Here is a 13,853-nt window from a genome sequence, read left to right as displayed (position 1 = left end):
AACTTTTAAGTTAGCATACAAGCAAAACAAAAACTAACGCTACAGCAGAACAGACGCCTCGTCTGAGACGCGCAAGCGTTGCCAACATGTATTTTTTGTTTTCTCTGAATAATTATGTTGGAGGTTTAATGGATTTTTTACAACACTCAAAAAGAATTAAAATAGAATTTAATACTTCCTATATTTCGCCTAGTCACTAGGACATTACGGGGATTACAAAAACAATTAATGTAACATGCACACAAAAACTTACAATACTAAGCCCAACCATGTGGGTGACACTAAAGTCCTATCTAGGTGGAGCGCCCTCTAAGGGCAGTAGTAGGTGGCCTGGAATGTAAGGTGGGACCTCTGGTGATGAGTGTTTCCCAAATCTTCGGAAGCTTAATGCAACCGTATTTGTTAAGATTTGGTTGGTTTCTGAGAGCTGCTGCTTCTAAGAAGTCTCTCTTTCTTGAATTTGCTGTGGTGGAGCGTGGTGGTTTTCTTCCATGATACTCTGTGGGTGGTGTCCAAAACATGGTCAGCCAAGCCTGAATGTCCATAGTTGTGTTTAACGATGTACGACTTGTGTTCCTCCAGGCGGATGGATGCTGATCTGCCTGTCTGTCCAAAGTATGCAAGTTTACAGGAACAGGGTACTTTGTAAACTCCAGGCAGAGAGAGGGGAGGGAGCTGATCTTTCGTAGAACGGATAAAGGTAGCAAGTTTGTGGTAGGGCTTATATGCTGTGTGTAGGTTATACTTTTTTAGTATCTTGGCTATTTTTTCCGAAGTGCCACGGATGTAGGGTATGGTGATGGCATTTTTAAAATCTTGTTGAAAAAAAAACGTGTTCCAGACATTTGCTAAGAGGTCACCCTCACTCTGCCACAGAGCACAAAAACATATTTTTGAATATAATAACAGCAAAATGTAATCAATGCACCACGACAGGTCAGCTTGAAAATCGGCTACATTCAAGCAGATATCTAGACAAACTGTAGCAAGGTACCTGCAACAAGTAGGCCTGCGTCCCTTTATCCAGCTCATCGTAGAGCACGTTTTCAGTGGTGTTGTATCCATAAAAATTAGACAAGACACCAGGGGCGAATTCTCCATGCTTGCTACGCAAGCTCATTACTTGAGAAAGAAGTAATATTTATTTGTTAATAAATGCATATAAATGTACATAAATTTCTAAATAGTTTTAAACGGTCAGTAATTCATTATTCCACAAATCAGACTTCAATCACACCTCACTCCCTGAATGATAAAAGCGTGAATTTCAAAACCAGCATTCGCTCCTGCAAGACACCCTCCTATTCTAGACTCTTGATATCACAAGAACTTTCTTGAAAGGGATGGATACAACTGTGTTGGAGTCATGGTGTGGGGGTATTATGTTTAATGGAAACTCCAGCTACAAGTACTGGAAAAATGGACTATGACTGGTGAATAATATTGCAGGGAAGTTCTTCAATGTCACAAATGTTCTATGGTACTGTAGTGAAGTCATTTTTATGTATGACAATGCCACACCACATCGTATATGAGTAGCAGAGATGCTTCTTGAGACTTGAGGATATTGAATTGAGTGGCCAGCACACATCCCAGATCTCAACCCTATAAAACACATTAGGGACATTCATTGCTGCTTAAAATTCCCCTTCAGAAAATAGAATCAAAATCCAAACTTTCAGAGCTGCATCGCAGTTCAGGGGAAAAGTATTCCATAGCAAAATGTGTCTCCATATAGTCCTCTAAGCACAATACATTAATTCCTTAACTATGTCCTTATGAAATTAGTAACTTTTGCTAAAAATGTGTTGCAATTTAATTTCTACGAAACACGTTTTTTTTGTAATATAATTTTTATTAGCATGCTGGCAATAAATTTGTCCACATTTGGCTGTAATCATGAAATTTTTTTCATATATACAGGTAAAAATGTAGTTTGTCCTTAGCTTTTGGACATCTGTGTAGTTACACAGACTTAATAATTAATAGCATAATGTTTATTTCCATATAATGGAAATAAGCATTATGCTATTATGCATTAAGCAAGCAATCAAATTCTGCATTTTTGACACGTTCTGAGATGTTTTTTTCTTTAACCCTGCAGAAAAAAAAATAATAAAATTCTAACTTGTAAACAAGTAATAATAATATTTAGGGGAATATCAAGTTGAGGAAGGATGAAAAAAAAATAAATTCATGAACTGCTAGAACAGAAAATAAGGCAATAGTAAAGTATGGAAATCGCCAGCTGTCGTTGAAGTCTACTATGTTGAGAGATCTGATCAGAGATTTCTTTATGTACTTAAAGATGAGATTCTGGTTTCTGTTGAGGGAGCCACTTAAGTAAACGACCAGTGATTGCTCGATTAGAAATGAAAGGAAGTTATCCCCAAGACAGATAGGACATAGTGGTCATATCCAAGTTGATGGCATAATATGTAGTTCCAAATATTTCTGCTCTTGTATTCTACATATATGAGGGTGGTTCTGAGTTACACCATAGATTGTAACACTACTGGCAAGATTCCCCCCCCCCTAAGTTTGTACATCTGTCATAAGCATCCATGTGAAATTGCAAGTTATTCTATCAAGTTTTATACAGCTGTCTGAAGCAAAAGTGTTGTTTGTATCCCTTGAAATGGATAAAATTGAGTCTCGCGTGGTTATAAAATTCTCCGTAAAAGAAGGTTTAACGCCAAAAGAAATTCATGTTTATGGGCACTCTTCTCCTTAGTTTTCGACAATTAAGAAATGGGCTGCCAAGCTTAAAGGTGGCTGTACCAGCCTTGAAGATGATCAGCCTCAAGCACGTCCAAAAAGTGTAACACCACCAGAAATCACTGATCAATTGCACGATATGGTATTGGATTACAGCAAGTCAAAGTGAGCAAAACTGCTGAGACTATAGGCATTTCAAAAGAACGTGTACGATATATTTTGCATGAAGAACTGCAAATGAAAAAGCTTTGTGCAAGATGGGTGTCGTGCTTGCTCACAGCAGATCAAAAACGTACTTGCATGAAAATCTCTGAACAGCGCTGCGTTTTAACAAGAATAAAACTGATTTTTTGCGCTGATTTGTTACTGTGGATGAGACCAGGATTCACCATTACACACCAGAATCCAAACAGCAGTCAAAACTTGCCTGGCAAAGGTTGGTTGATTGGTAGAGCCTCTGCTACTAATGGCTCAGTTAAGTAAGTTTGAACGCGGTTAGTAGTTGGAAGGGGACTAATCATTCGATGCTGTTGGCACACTCTCCCTCGATGAGTCTTTGGACTCCCTGGAGGTGTCAAATAATAATAATAATAAAAACAGTGGATAGAAGCGGTTGTTCAGTGCCAAAGACAAAGTCGGTTCCATCAGTAGGAAAGGTCATGGCATCAGTGTTTTGGGATGCTAAAGCATTTTGTTTATCTTGAAAAGGATAAAACAATAACCAGGGAATATTATTACGATTTTTTTAACCAGACTAGACAAAAAAATTTGAGAAAAGACCCAGTTTGCAGAATTAAAAAATCATCTTTCATCAGGACAATGTATTTGCCCACAATGGTGTTTTGGCAATGGGAAAACTAAATTAAGGGATCTGCACTATGAATTGTTGGAACATCCACCCTATTCCCCAGATTTGGCTCCCTCTGACGTCTATCTCTTCCTCGCTGGTCAGCATTTTTCTTTGAATCAAGAGATGATTGCAGCTGTAGAGGTGTATTTTGCAGATCTCACTGAGAACCACTACAGGGACGGGATAATGGCACTGGAATAAATGTATTAGTGTTAAGGGAGATTATGTTGAAAAATAAAAATAATTTTGAAATTATAAATCCGTTTTTTCATTGTTAGGCTAAGAGCTTTTCAGACCACCCTTGTACATGCTGAGATGTTCATTTTTTCTTATTTCAAATCTCCTAGAATTCTTCAAACACTCAGATGTTTGTAAAGGGTTCTGCTATATTTTGTGAGATCTACAAACAGTTTGGATAGGCTTGTAAGCTACTTGGATATTATGACTCTTGAGAAGGGCAGAAATCCTGACAGGTAAGACAACTGTATAATATAATATATACTGCACTCATTGAGGATATAAATAAAAAAAAAAATTTCGTTGGTTAGAAAAATTCTGATTAAAACAACGTGAATGGGTTTGTTCAATAGCAGAGTAGAGGCAAGTCAAAAGCAAACAGCAACGTACAGCAAGTGATGGAAAAGTAATCAATGCCATTTTAAGTTCACTATTACAAACAGTAAAAAGCTCAAAAACCTTCCCAATAGCACATTTGCTATCATGTGACATAAGGGAGGAAACCGTACACTGACAACAGAACAAAACAAATTGCGTTAAAAAGAATGAAAATCACACAAGAAAGAACACAGAAAATGGTGGGAAATCACACATCGACAAAGAACTAGAGTATGAAAAGAACAAAACTTTTAGTAATGGTTAAAATATTAGAAACATCAGCTTAATGTCAGTGACCTGAAATCACAATGAACTAAACATGTGAAGACTGTACTATTAAAATCAAAAATTCAAATTCTAAATTCAGCAATTGACAATTTTTTATCCTATGGATAAAAAATCTTTCTCACACAAAATAAGCTGTTACCCAAATTTCACAACTTTTAATTTTCAAATTAAAGAAATAATGTATGTTGTGCATTTTATATATGTGTATATTAATTTACATTTCTAAGAGAATAAGTATAATTTGTCAGCTGTATATCACTAGATCTCTATACAAGTAGGAAGCTGACATTCACAATCAGGTTGATTAATGTTCATCAATTCTTGGAGACCAATTATAAAGTCTACTGACTGCTGAAGTTTTTAAGTAATATTTGACTTTAATGGTAGATACTGCATTTATTTAGATTATGAAACTATCAGGAGACAATTTAAGCTAACATATGTTGATTAAATAATTCTGATTTACATAATTTCATACTTTTCTAGTTACTTCTTAACTTTACCATTACTGTATTTGTACTTTTGTATGCTTTTAAGCACGGTCCCTGCCCATGTTCTGTTTCTAGCAATTTCTTTTGTTTCTTTCTCCCCCCCCCCCGCATTGTCCCTATTGCTTTTGTCATGTTCATTTTTCTTTGTTTTATGGGAATAGAGAACAGCCCCCCCCCTCCCCCAAATCATTATAGTGATTATTGTATCTTCTGTACTGAAGCTTTCATCTTTTTAATAATAGTTTTTATTATTGAGAATACCAATTATAATAATAATTAATAATTATTGTAATTACATACGATAATTAATAAGACAAAATATAATTTAAGATTTTGATACAGTTTTAATATTCATAAATACCAAGTAGATAATGTGGCAGAATGAAGATAATGTTCTATTTCTATTAAATAGTCTTGCTCATGTTTTTACCTGTACTGTTTTGTATACTTGTATGAAGAAACAAATGTTTATGCATGTTCCTATTAAAGTTACAACTGTACAAGACTTAAGAAGGAAAAATTTTCGTTTTTAAATATGAATTTTATATTTATTTATCATATTTATTTATCAAAGTCTGCTGCTACTGAGTTTCTGTTCCAAAATGAAGAGCAACTGCAGTCTGTCAAGTGGTTAAACTGCTAGTGCTATACATCTGCAGATGCACTTATGGAAACATAGGAAAAAAATTAAAACCATATCCACCAGGAAGCATTATATTCCACATATCTTACAAATTAAGTATACATTTAATGAAACTACATCATGATATAACTAAGATGTAGTCATATATCTTGAAAAAATTGATAAAAATGTCTACAAAGCATCTGTGTCTTGTGTGCAGTAAATTTTATCTCATGACATACAAAAAGTTATTTTATTGACACCAATTCTGAATAATGGTTGATAGCTAGGATGATGTATTTGTAGCATTTTTCAAGCTTTATACAGTTATTAAAAGTATAGAGAATTTTCACATGCTAACAATTATTTCAGAATATTTTTAAGCTTAAATTCACATGAATCTTAAATTGGACAGGCTTGTTTCATTTTATGCTTTTATAACAGAAATACAACTGTTTGAGGTGGGGGGGGGGGAATTTACAATCCACTGTGAATAAAAATTTAATGATGTATGAGAGCAATTCTAACATATAAAAAGGTCAATTTTAAAATAAAATCTTACATAAGAAATTTTGTTTCATAATTTCAATGCACAAAGTGCATATTTATTTACATTATGAGCAACTTTATGTCTACTATTATAAGAGCATGTTTAGACAGTCTAAACACATTAACCTTCAAGAAATTAAAAAGTATTGTGAAATGACAGCCTTGACCAATAATGCCAGTTTACTCAATAAGAGAAGGTATGGCACTTCTAACATGCAAATATTCAACATTTGGTAAACAAATATTTTAGTGATTATAAATAATTCATGGTAAAAGTGTTCCCCCACCTCGTTTTTCTCTTGTTCTTTCAATCACATAAAGTGATAACAATTTAACCCAACATAATCGAAGGAGTGCAATTACAGAACTTAACTGCAAATTTGTAATCGTGGTGCTATAAAGACAAGTCAAATAAATCAAAAATACAAAGTTCCCCAAAAACTCATAATTAGACATCACCAGTTATGACATGTAATTCATGTCAGTCGGCTGCGTTTATGTGTTGGGGAGTCCATGATAACATCCATTGAAGGTGTTCGTTTTCTGGAGTCCACATGACGAGTAAATTCTTCTGTAATGAAAGCATTGGATTCTGGATGTGAACTAGTGCTCTGATTACAGCTCCGACTTCTAAGGCGACAAAATCCACTAGGTGAACATGAGCCAGATGTATGCTGCCTAGCTCCTCCAGCAGATACTCCACAGTTAAATCCTGATAATAATAAAAAGAATCCACAGTTAAATCCTGATAATAATAAAAAGAATTAAAATTGGACTACAAGGATTACTTTGCGGAAAAAGAAAAAAAAAAAATCCACAACAGAAATCATAAAAGAGAAAATGATTACTGAGGAGAAAAGAAATAAAACCGGAATTCAGAATAGCAAATTACTGTATCAACATGAAAACAATCTCTCATTAGGGCAACAAACATTTACTCCAATTAGTTTTTGTATCTTCTGTAAAATTTTCTATTGAATGCTTTTAGCATATTCCTGCATCTTTGATCAAATATCTTTACTTAAACAATATTTTGTGAATCCCCCACACAAGATTGTAAACCTAAATAGCACTTTCTAGTATACCATGTGGAGTAAGGATTAGATAAGCTGGTTCCAATGGCCTAGACATGAAACTTCCTTTAAAGCTAATTCAGACCGCCAAAAAAAAAGGATGGTAATCCCACACCACGTGATAACAAAAATCTACTACATGGAAACATTCACAAACATCTATGCTTCATCATCATCAAATTCCTGATATGTATCCTCAAGGGGTGTCAGGATATGATAGTATTGCATGAAAAACTTACCTCATTATTAACTTCCCCTCTACAATTTTCCTCCAAATCAATCTGTTACCTGTCAAGATTTCAACATTATCAGATCTCATATTTCTATCTTCTTCCTCTGGGTCTTTTTTCTGTCAATCTGACAAAGAACACTTGTTTTGCTAATCTTTCTTCGCCCATTCTGTTTAAGTGATCATACCACCTGAGATAAACTCTGTTAACACATTCCTGGATGCTAACAATATCAAATTCTTAATTAATATCCTTGTTTTTAAAATGACATTGCCATCTGTTCACCCCTCTAATCTTTCTCAGGATTCTCGTAGCTGTGGTCTCTAGTCTTTGGTCGTGTGTTATTTCTAAGCCAGCACTCAGATCCTTAAGTTAAAATTGGCTTGAACACTGTCTTGTATACAGCTAATTTAGTGTTTTGACTAATTTCTTTCTTATTCCACATAAATTTATTTAGTTGACTTCATACCATAGCAGCTTTGTTGATTCTGTTGTCTATTTACATATTTAATTTGCCATCTTCACTAAAAATTGTGCCCTAAATAGCTGAAATGTTAATTGAAACAACTTGTTCTATAAGTTCTCCATTCACAATGTAGTTGATATTTTCATTGTCTTTGTCTTGTTACACCTGATATCTTAGGAATATAGTATTCTCAGCTATCATGGTGTAACATGAAGAATAAATATCATAAATTAAAACCCCTGCATAAAAAAATGAATTATTTAATGGAAAATTTCTTGCATCCAGTAATATGTATAAAACGTAAGGGTTGTTGTTAAAGTAGCTGATAAAGGAAGGAATGTTTTAATATTGTAATATGACTTAAAATAAGGAATTCTAACTAAATAAGTAGCTAACAAAGGAAAGCATAGATTAATATTGTAATACGATTAAAAATGAGAGAGTTAAGTAAATAAGTAGAAAGGAGTGAGTCATAAAATATATTATGTGAGAGATTAAGTTATTAAGTAGAATTCATAGAAAAAGTTTGAAAGGGGATTAAGTCAGGCTAGCACAAGAAAAGCAAAGCTATCGCTTAGGGCCGATCCCCGGATTGAAACATTGAGAACGGGCTTGCCGATCAAATGACGTTTGGCGAGAAAACGCCACCCTAATTGGTCGATGATACGCCACCCGAATTGGTCGATGATTAAAAAACAAGTAGAAGGAGGAGAAAGGAAGTAAGAAAAGGTGCCGTTAGGGTAGCCCCCCCCCCCCCCAGGACTTTTTTTTGGATAGTCGCTTTTGGCCTTGGAATTTGGTTTCGGTGGAGTTCACAGGGTTTTCCTGAGTGGTGACAGGGATGATATCTCCTCGTCACAACACAGAAACGAAAGTGAGCGGTATTTCGATTCCCGTTTTCCTGAGTAGGAAGCAAAGGAAAAATTGCCATAGGGTCCTAGAAAAGGAGGGATCTTCTTCGTTTCGACGCTAGTGATAACTACGCAAAGCAGAAAGCTGTAAAGAGACCGATGTCCTCGTTGCTGATAGTAGAGCAAATATATGTGTGTTAAAGTATTCCAGAGTTACGAGAAGTTATACCAGAGGTTTTCGTTTGGAAAAGAATAAAGGCCCATACGAAGAGCTCAAGAAAGGTACTGTAAATCATAACCTATGTTAGCTAGAAATTTGTCTGTGAAAAGTATCGTGATTCCAATACAGAACTATTGAAGTTATACTAGGACTTTAGTACAAGATAGAATGTGTTATGTGTAGATTGACTAGTGTCAAAGATTTGAGAATGATTAAGAGTCCTAAGGTATTTTTGCATGTCTATTATATTGCACAAGATATTTAAATGACATAATTGTGTGTTAGTGCAAATAACGGCATAACGGAATAGTGTGAATTAAGTAATTACGTAACCTAAGAATTAAATGCCTAATGTAATGTATAAAATAATTGAAACGTCACAAGTATGTGTTAGCAGTGAATAATTTGTTAATCTACTTCAGTATGAAAAATCAGATAGTGTGAATTGATCTAATTTGTTCACATCAGGTGAATTTATGAACTAATGTGTATGGCGGCATAATCACAAATAGCCATATTGCTTGTAATGATTTAATGTTAGTCCATAAGTATTTTAGTTTAGTATTTGAATTGTACCATGTTTAGAAACTTAATAAACCTTTTGTTCAATGATAAAAGAGTTGTCTGATGTTGCTAATCCAATGCACCGCTTAAACTCATCGTACCTAATCACGCGGGAAAATTTAATGTTGAGGAAAGAGATTAAGTCATGACTGCAATAATATTTAAATACTAAGAGATATATTCGAGATTGACTTTCTCCCTATTTATGACAACATAAATGGTGCAGTTGATAACCACTTGAAAATATTGTACTTAGTCACGTGGAAAATTTAAGTTGAGAATCGAGTTAAGTGTCACGATGCAATAGTTACACTTTCAGATATATTTGAGTTCTTTCTCCTTGTTTATGTATGTAATATCCTAAACTAAATATCCCAAAAGGCGCAGTATAAATACAAATATTAGGGGTACTACGGGGAGCAATAACTTAGATATTGGTATAAGTTTTGGTAAAATCTCGGGCATAGAAGTTAGAAGAATATAGATAAATGTAAATGGAATTTGTAAGATTAGAGTAGAAATCGTAAATTGGGACACAACATTATCCAATTTAAACAGGGAATCTTGCACACTTGTAGATTTATTTAGAAGTATAATATCATCTGCATAGAATAAAGAGTTGAGATTAACATCTCCAATTTTGAGATCAGGTTTAATACGACTTTCCTTCATAATGTGATCAATATAGATAATAAATAACAGAAGAGATAATGTACATCCCATGTCTGACACTAGATTTAACATAAAACCATCTTCCTGTACTTCCTTCAATTCTAACTGCTGACTTACAACTTAAAGAATAAGTATTGCTTGATATAATACTCCATTGACATCATACAACTGTAGCAGCACTTTGAACAACTTCTCTCTTGGCACCCTGTCATATGCTTTTTCCAGATCTACAAAACTTAAATAAGATCTTTGTCATACAGCAATCCCTCGATTAGTATGCTCTTTAAAACGGGTGCATTAATCTAAAATGCACTAATTGAATATAATAACCTATGGAAAAAAGTATAATTTGTTCCTCAAATTTCTTTTTTGAACCTTAATTTTTTATAAAAGAATTAAGGTATGTCTCAGGGCCTAGTAAAAGGAAAACCATAAAACTGAAAGACAATAAAACATATTCAAAATATAAATTTTATTATTCTACTTCTTAAAAAAGAATTGAGCTAACGTAGTCTGGCGGGCATTTTGTTTCTTTTTTTCATACAACCGACGGTATAGACCTATTGCCTCTTCTACTCTTCTGCAAATTTTATTACTTCTCTCTTCATCAGGTCAGCTTCTCAGCATTGCTGCTTAAAAATTTTGATTGTACAAAAAATATTTTCAAATTGTTTCTTTGAAATCTCTTTTGGCTGACCATCAGTGGTTAAATTTTCTTCATATTCTTTGGGATCTTCCTGCTGTGCATCTAAATTTAGCAGGTCAGAATCACTCAATTCTTCAGAATGAGATTTAATTAACTCTTGGACGTTACAATTGAAGGGGAGAAAGAAATGAAGGCCGTACGAATTGGTCGCCAACACGTGAAATCATGTGCTTTATAGATAAAATTTCCCAACTGGTATACAAGCAAAATAGTTACCACTTTAAAAACTACAATGATCATAAAAGAGAAGTTAATTTTCCGACGCGTAATAATAAAAAACTCATCCCAGAAGACGGATTGATTACCCTATTATCGGAATGGATTCTCCTTTTTGTGACATGTGCAGAAGTGTCTCAAATCTGTGAGCGTACTATAGCAGACAACATAAATTTTGACAGTAAAAATTTGGAACACAGTATACATGGAAGTAGTGTAGTATGCCATTAAAAATAATTTTTGTAAAATGTTTTAAACCAGTAACTAAATTATTTCATTATGGTGAGTTATTTTTTAAAATAACTAACCATAAAAATGTATAGATAGAAAATTTTTAAAATCTGTAACATTTATTTTTAAAATGTATATAGGTGCACTAATCGAATTCGGGTATCGAAAAAAAATGACGCACTAATCGAGGGATTACTGTATTCCCATGATTTCTCAACTATTTGTTGTAATGTGAAAATTTGATCCAGCATTTATTTGGCCTGAATCCAGCTTGTTCTTCACCAACCTTTCCTTCCACAATCCTATTTAACCGTTTCTCAAGTACACTTGAATAAATCTTACAATGAACTCTCAGTAGGGAAATTCCTCTGTAATTCACACATTCAGTTTTATTTCCCTTTTTATATATGGGTACTATGAGAACACTACTCCAATCATCTGGAATTTGTCCCAGGCTTTCTGAACTATGCAGTGCAGCCACTGCAAGACTTTTTATACCTCCATACTTGAGCATTTCTGGTCAAATATCATCTACTCCTGCTGCCTTTCCACATTTCAGGCTTTTGATGGCTTTTTCTACTTCAAGCATGGATATGTATTCCTGATTTGAGTGTTTTTTTACTACTGTGCTGTCATCACTGCTCGTTTCATTTAGCAATTTTTCGAAGTCATTACTCCATACATCAAGGATATTTTTTTCACCAGTTTTCATGTCACCTTTATCATCTCCAATTCCTTACAGCACTCTTTCCTCCATTTCTGAGTTTATTCAACAGCCTCCAGAATATTTTGCCACCTTTTTCATACTTATTTTCTATGTTCTTACCAAAGTCTTCCTATGACTTTTGTTTAGCTAGTTTTACACAGTGTTTAGTTTTGTTATATTTGTCTCTGTATTCTCTAAGAGTGCAAGCTGACTTATTTGCCAGGAACTTTTGATATGCTTTCTTCAGGATTTGCCACTGACTCTCCAAGGTTTGGTTCCTGTTCTCAAACTCATTCGTTTTTTCTCGAATAATGTTTGTGTATTTTAGTCAGCAGTTTACATCTGAGAGCTGCTCCACTTTTATTTGTTTTAAAACTTTCTTATATGTTCTTGTTTTCAGTATGAAATTCAATTTTATCCTGCTCAAGATTAAATGGTGATCACTTCTAATTTCAAATCCTCTGTACACTCTAGTGTCCTGCACCAGTGGGGAAACATCACTATCAACAATAACAGTCAATGAGACTTTTCTTATTCCTTGCCTCTTCTCTCCATGTGAATTTGAGCACATTTTTATGTTGGAACATTGTGTTAGTAATAACCAATATGTCCTGAGGAGAAATCCAACAGCTTTTTTGCCATTATTATTAGCTCTGCTCTTTTCTCCAAATTTTCCCAAAATATTTTTGTATGCCTGACAATCATTTCCTACTCTGCTATTCAGATCCCCAACAAGGATCAACTTTTCCATTCTCATTGTGTCAGATGCTTTCTTTCTCTAAAGCCTCAAAAAATTCCTTCACTTCTACCTTAGCAGAACCTTCTGTGGGACCAAAGGCTCATTGTCCAATTACCATTTCTGATATTTGCCCACATCACTGTACTTGATATTGCTTGCCATGCAAGAAGATTAGCCTTGTATTAGCCTGAATATAATACAAAATATTATATTCAGGCAATGACAATCAAGGAAAAGGAGTAGTAGCCATATCCTTGATTGTCATTGCCTGAATATAATATTTTGTATTTATTGCTCAGAATTTTGTCACCAGATTTTGTCTTTTTTGTTTCAGTCACCCCTATTATGTCGATCTGGTACCTATCCATTTCCTCAGCTAGTTCCATTTCTTTGCCATTCAGGCTTCTTATGTTGATAGTATCGATGTTGAACTCTGGTGACAAGTTGGGATGTCTTTTGGGATTTTTTCCAGTAGCTGACTTTTCGCTGTTTGCACTGGTTCCCTGGCCAAAACAACGAGGGCCGATGAATTTCAAGACATCAGAGATGCTATCCACTTGGTCAACTAGGTCGGTAACAATGTTTTTTTTTTTTTTAAACAAAATGCATAAATGAATGTAATAGGTACTATTACATTCATTTTGTCCATCCTGAAATCTACTGGATGGATTTTATTGATGTTTGATATTTCGAATTTAAAAAAAAAAAAAAAAAAAAAAAATATATATATATATATTCAGTTTTCATTTAAAATCAGACTGCAAAACAAAACTTTTCCAGTGTCTAGCATAGAATGATTCTTGCCAGGGCACTAGACAAGAATTTGACAAGTTTTCCCTATGTTTTATTGCTTTCAGGATAAGTAACCAATAATTAAGAGAATTTCTATAATTGGTTATGTTTATATTTCTAAGAGATATACATATTAATTTTAACTTGCATTAATCTGATATGAACTGTTTGTGCATGACTTATTTATTCGTATGATGAAATAACGGTCATGAGGCCCCTTTTACAGTAAAGTATGGCATCATCTCAATCCCCCC

At 34.1% G+C, this 13,853-nt stretch overlaps 1 protein-coding gene across 1 annotated transcript in view; it reads right to left on the bottom strand.

The window, feature by feature from the left end:
• Window positions 1-5,660: 5,660 nt before the first annotated feature.
• Window positions 5,661-13,853, bottom strand: part of LOC150102884 (HUWE1-associated protein modifying stress responses) — an 85,204-nt gene continuing 77,011 nt past the window's right edge. Inside the window, exon 4 of the mRNA XM_090397504.1 lies at window positions 5,661-6,845. Coding sequence (XP_090253630.1) covers window positions 6,610-6,845 — 236 coding nt within the window. The 3' untranslated portion in view covers window positions 5,661-6,609. The remainder of the gene's footprint in view (window positions 6,846-13,853) is intronic.

Source organism: Typopeltis vanoorti, chromosome 9 (assembly GCF_054136105.1).
Source record: "Typopeltis vanoorti isolate ZY-2024b chromosome 9, IOZ_Tvanoo_1.0, whole genome shotgun sequence".
NCBI lineage: Eukaryota > Metazoa > Arthropoda > Arachnida > Uropygi > Thelyphonidae > Typopeltis > Typopeltis vanoorti.
The sequence above is the reverse complement of the archived record's forward strand: the minus strand, read 5'-3'. Positions and strand labels throughout refer to the sequence as shown.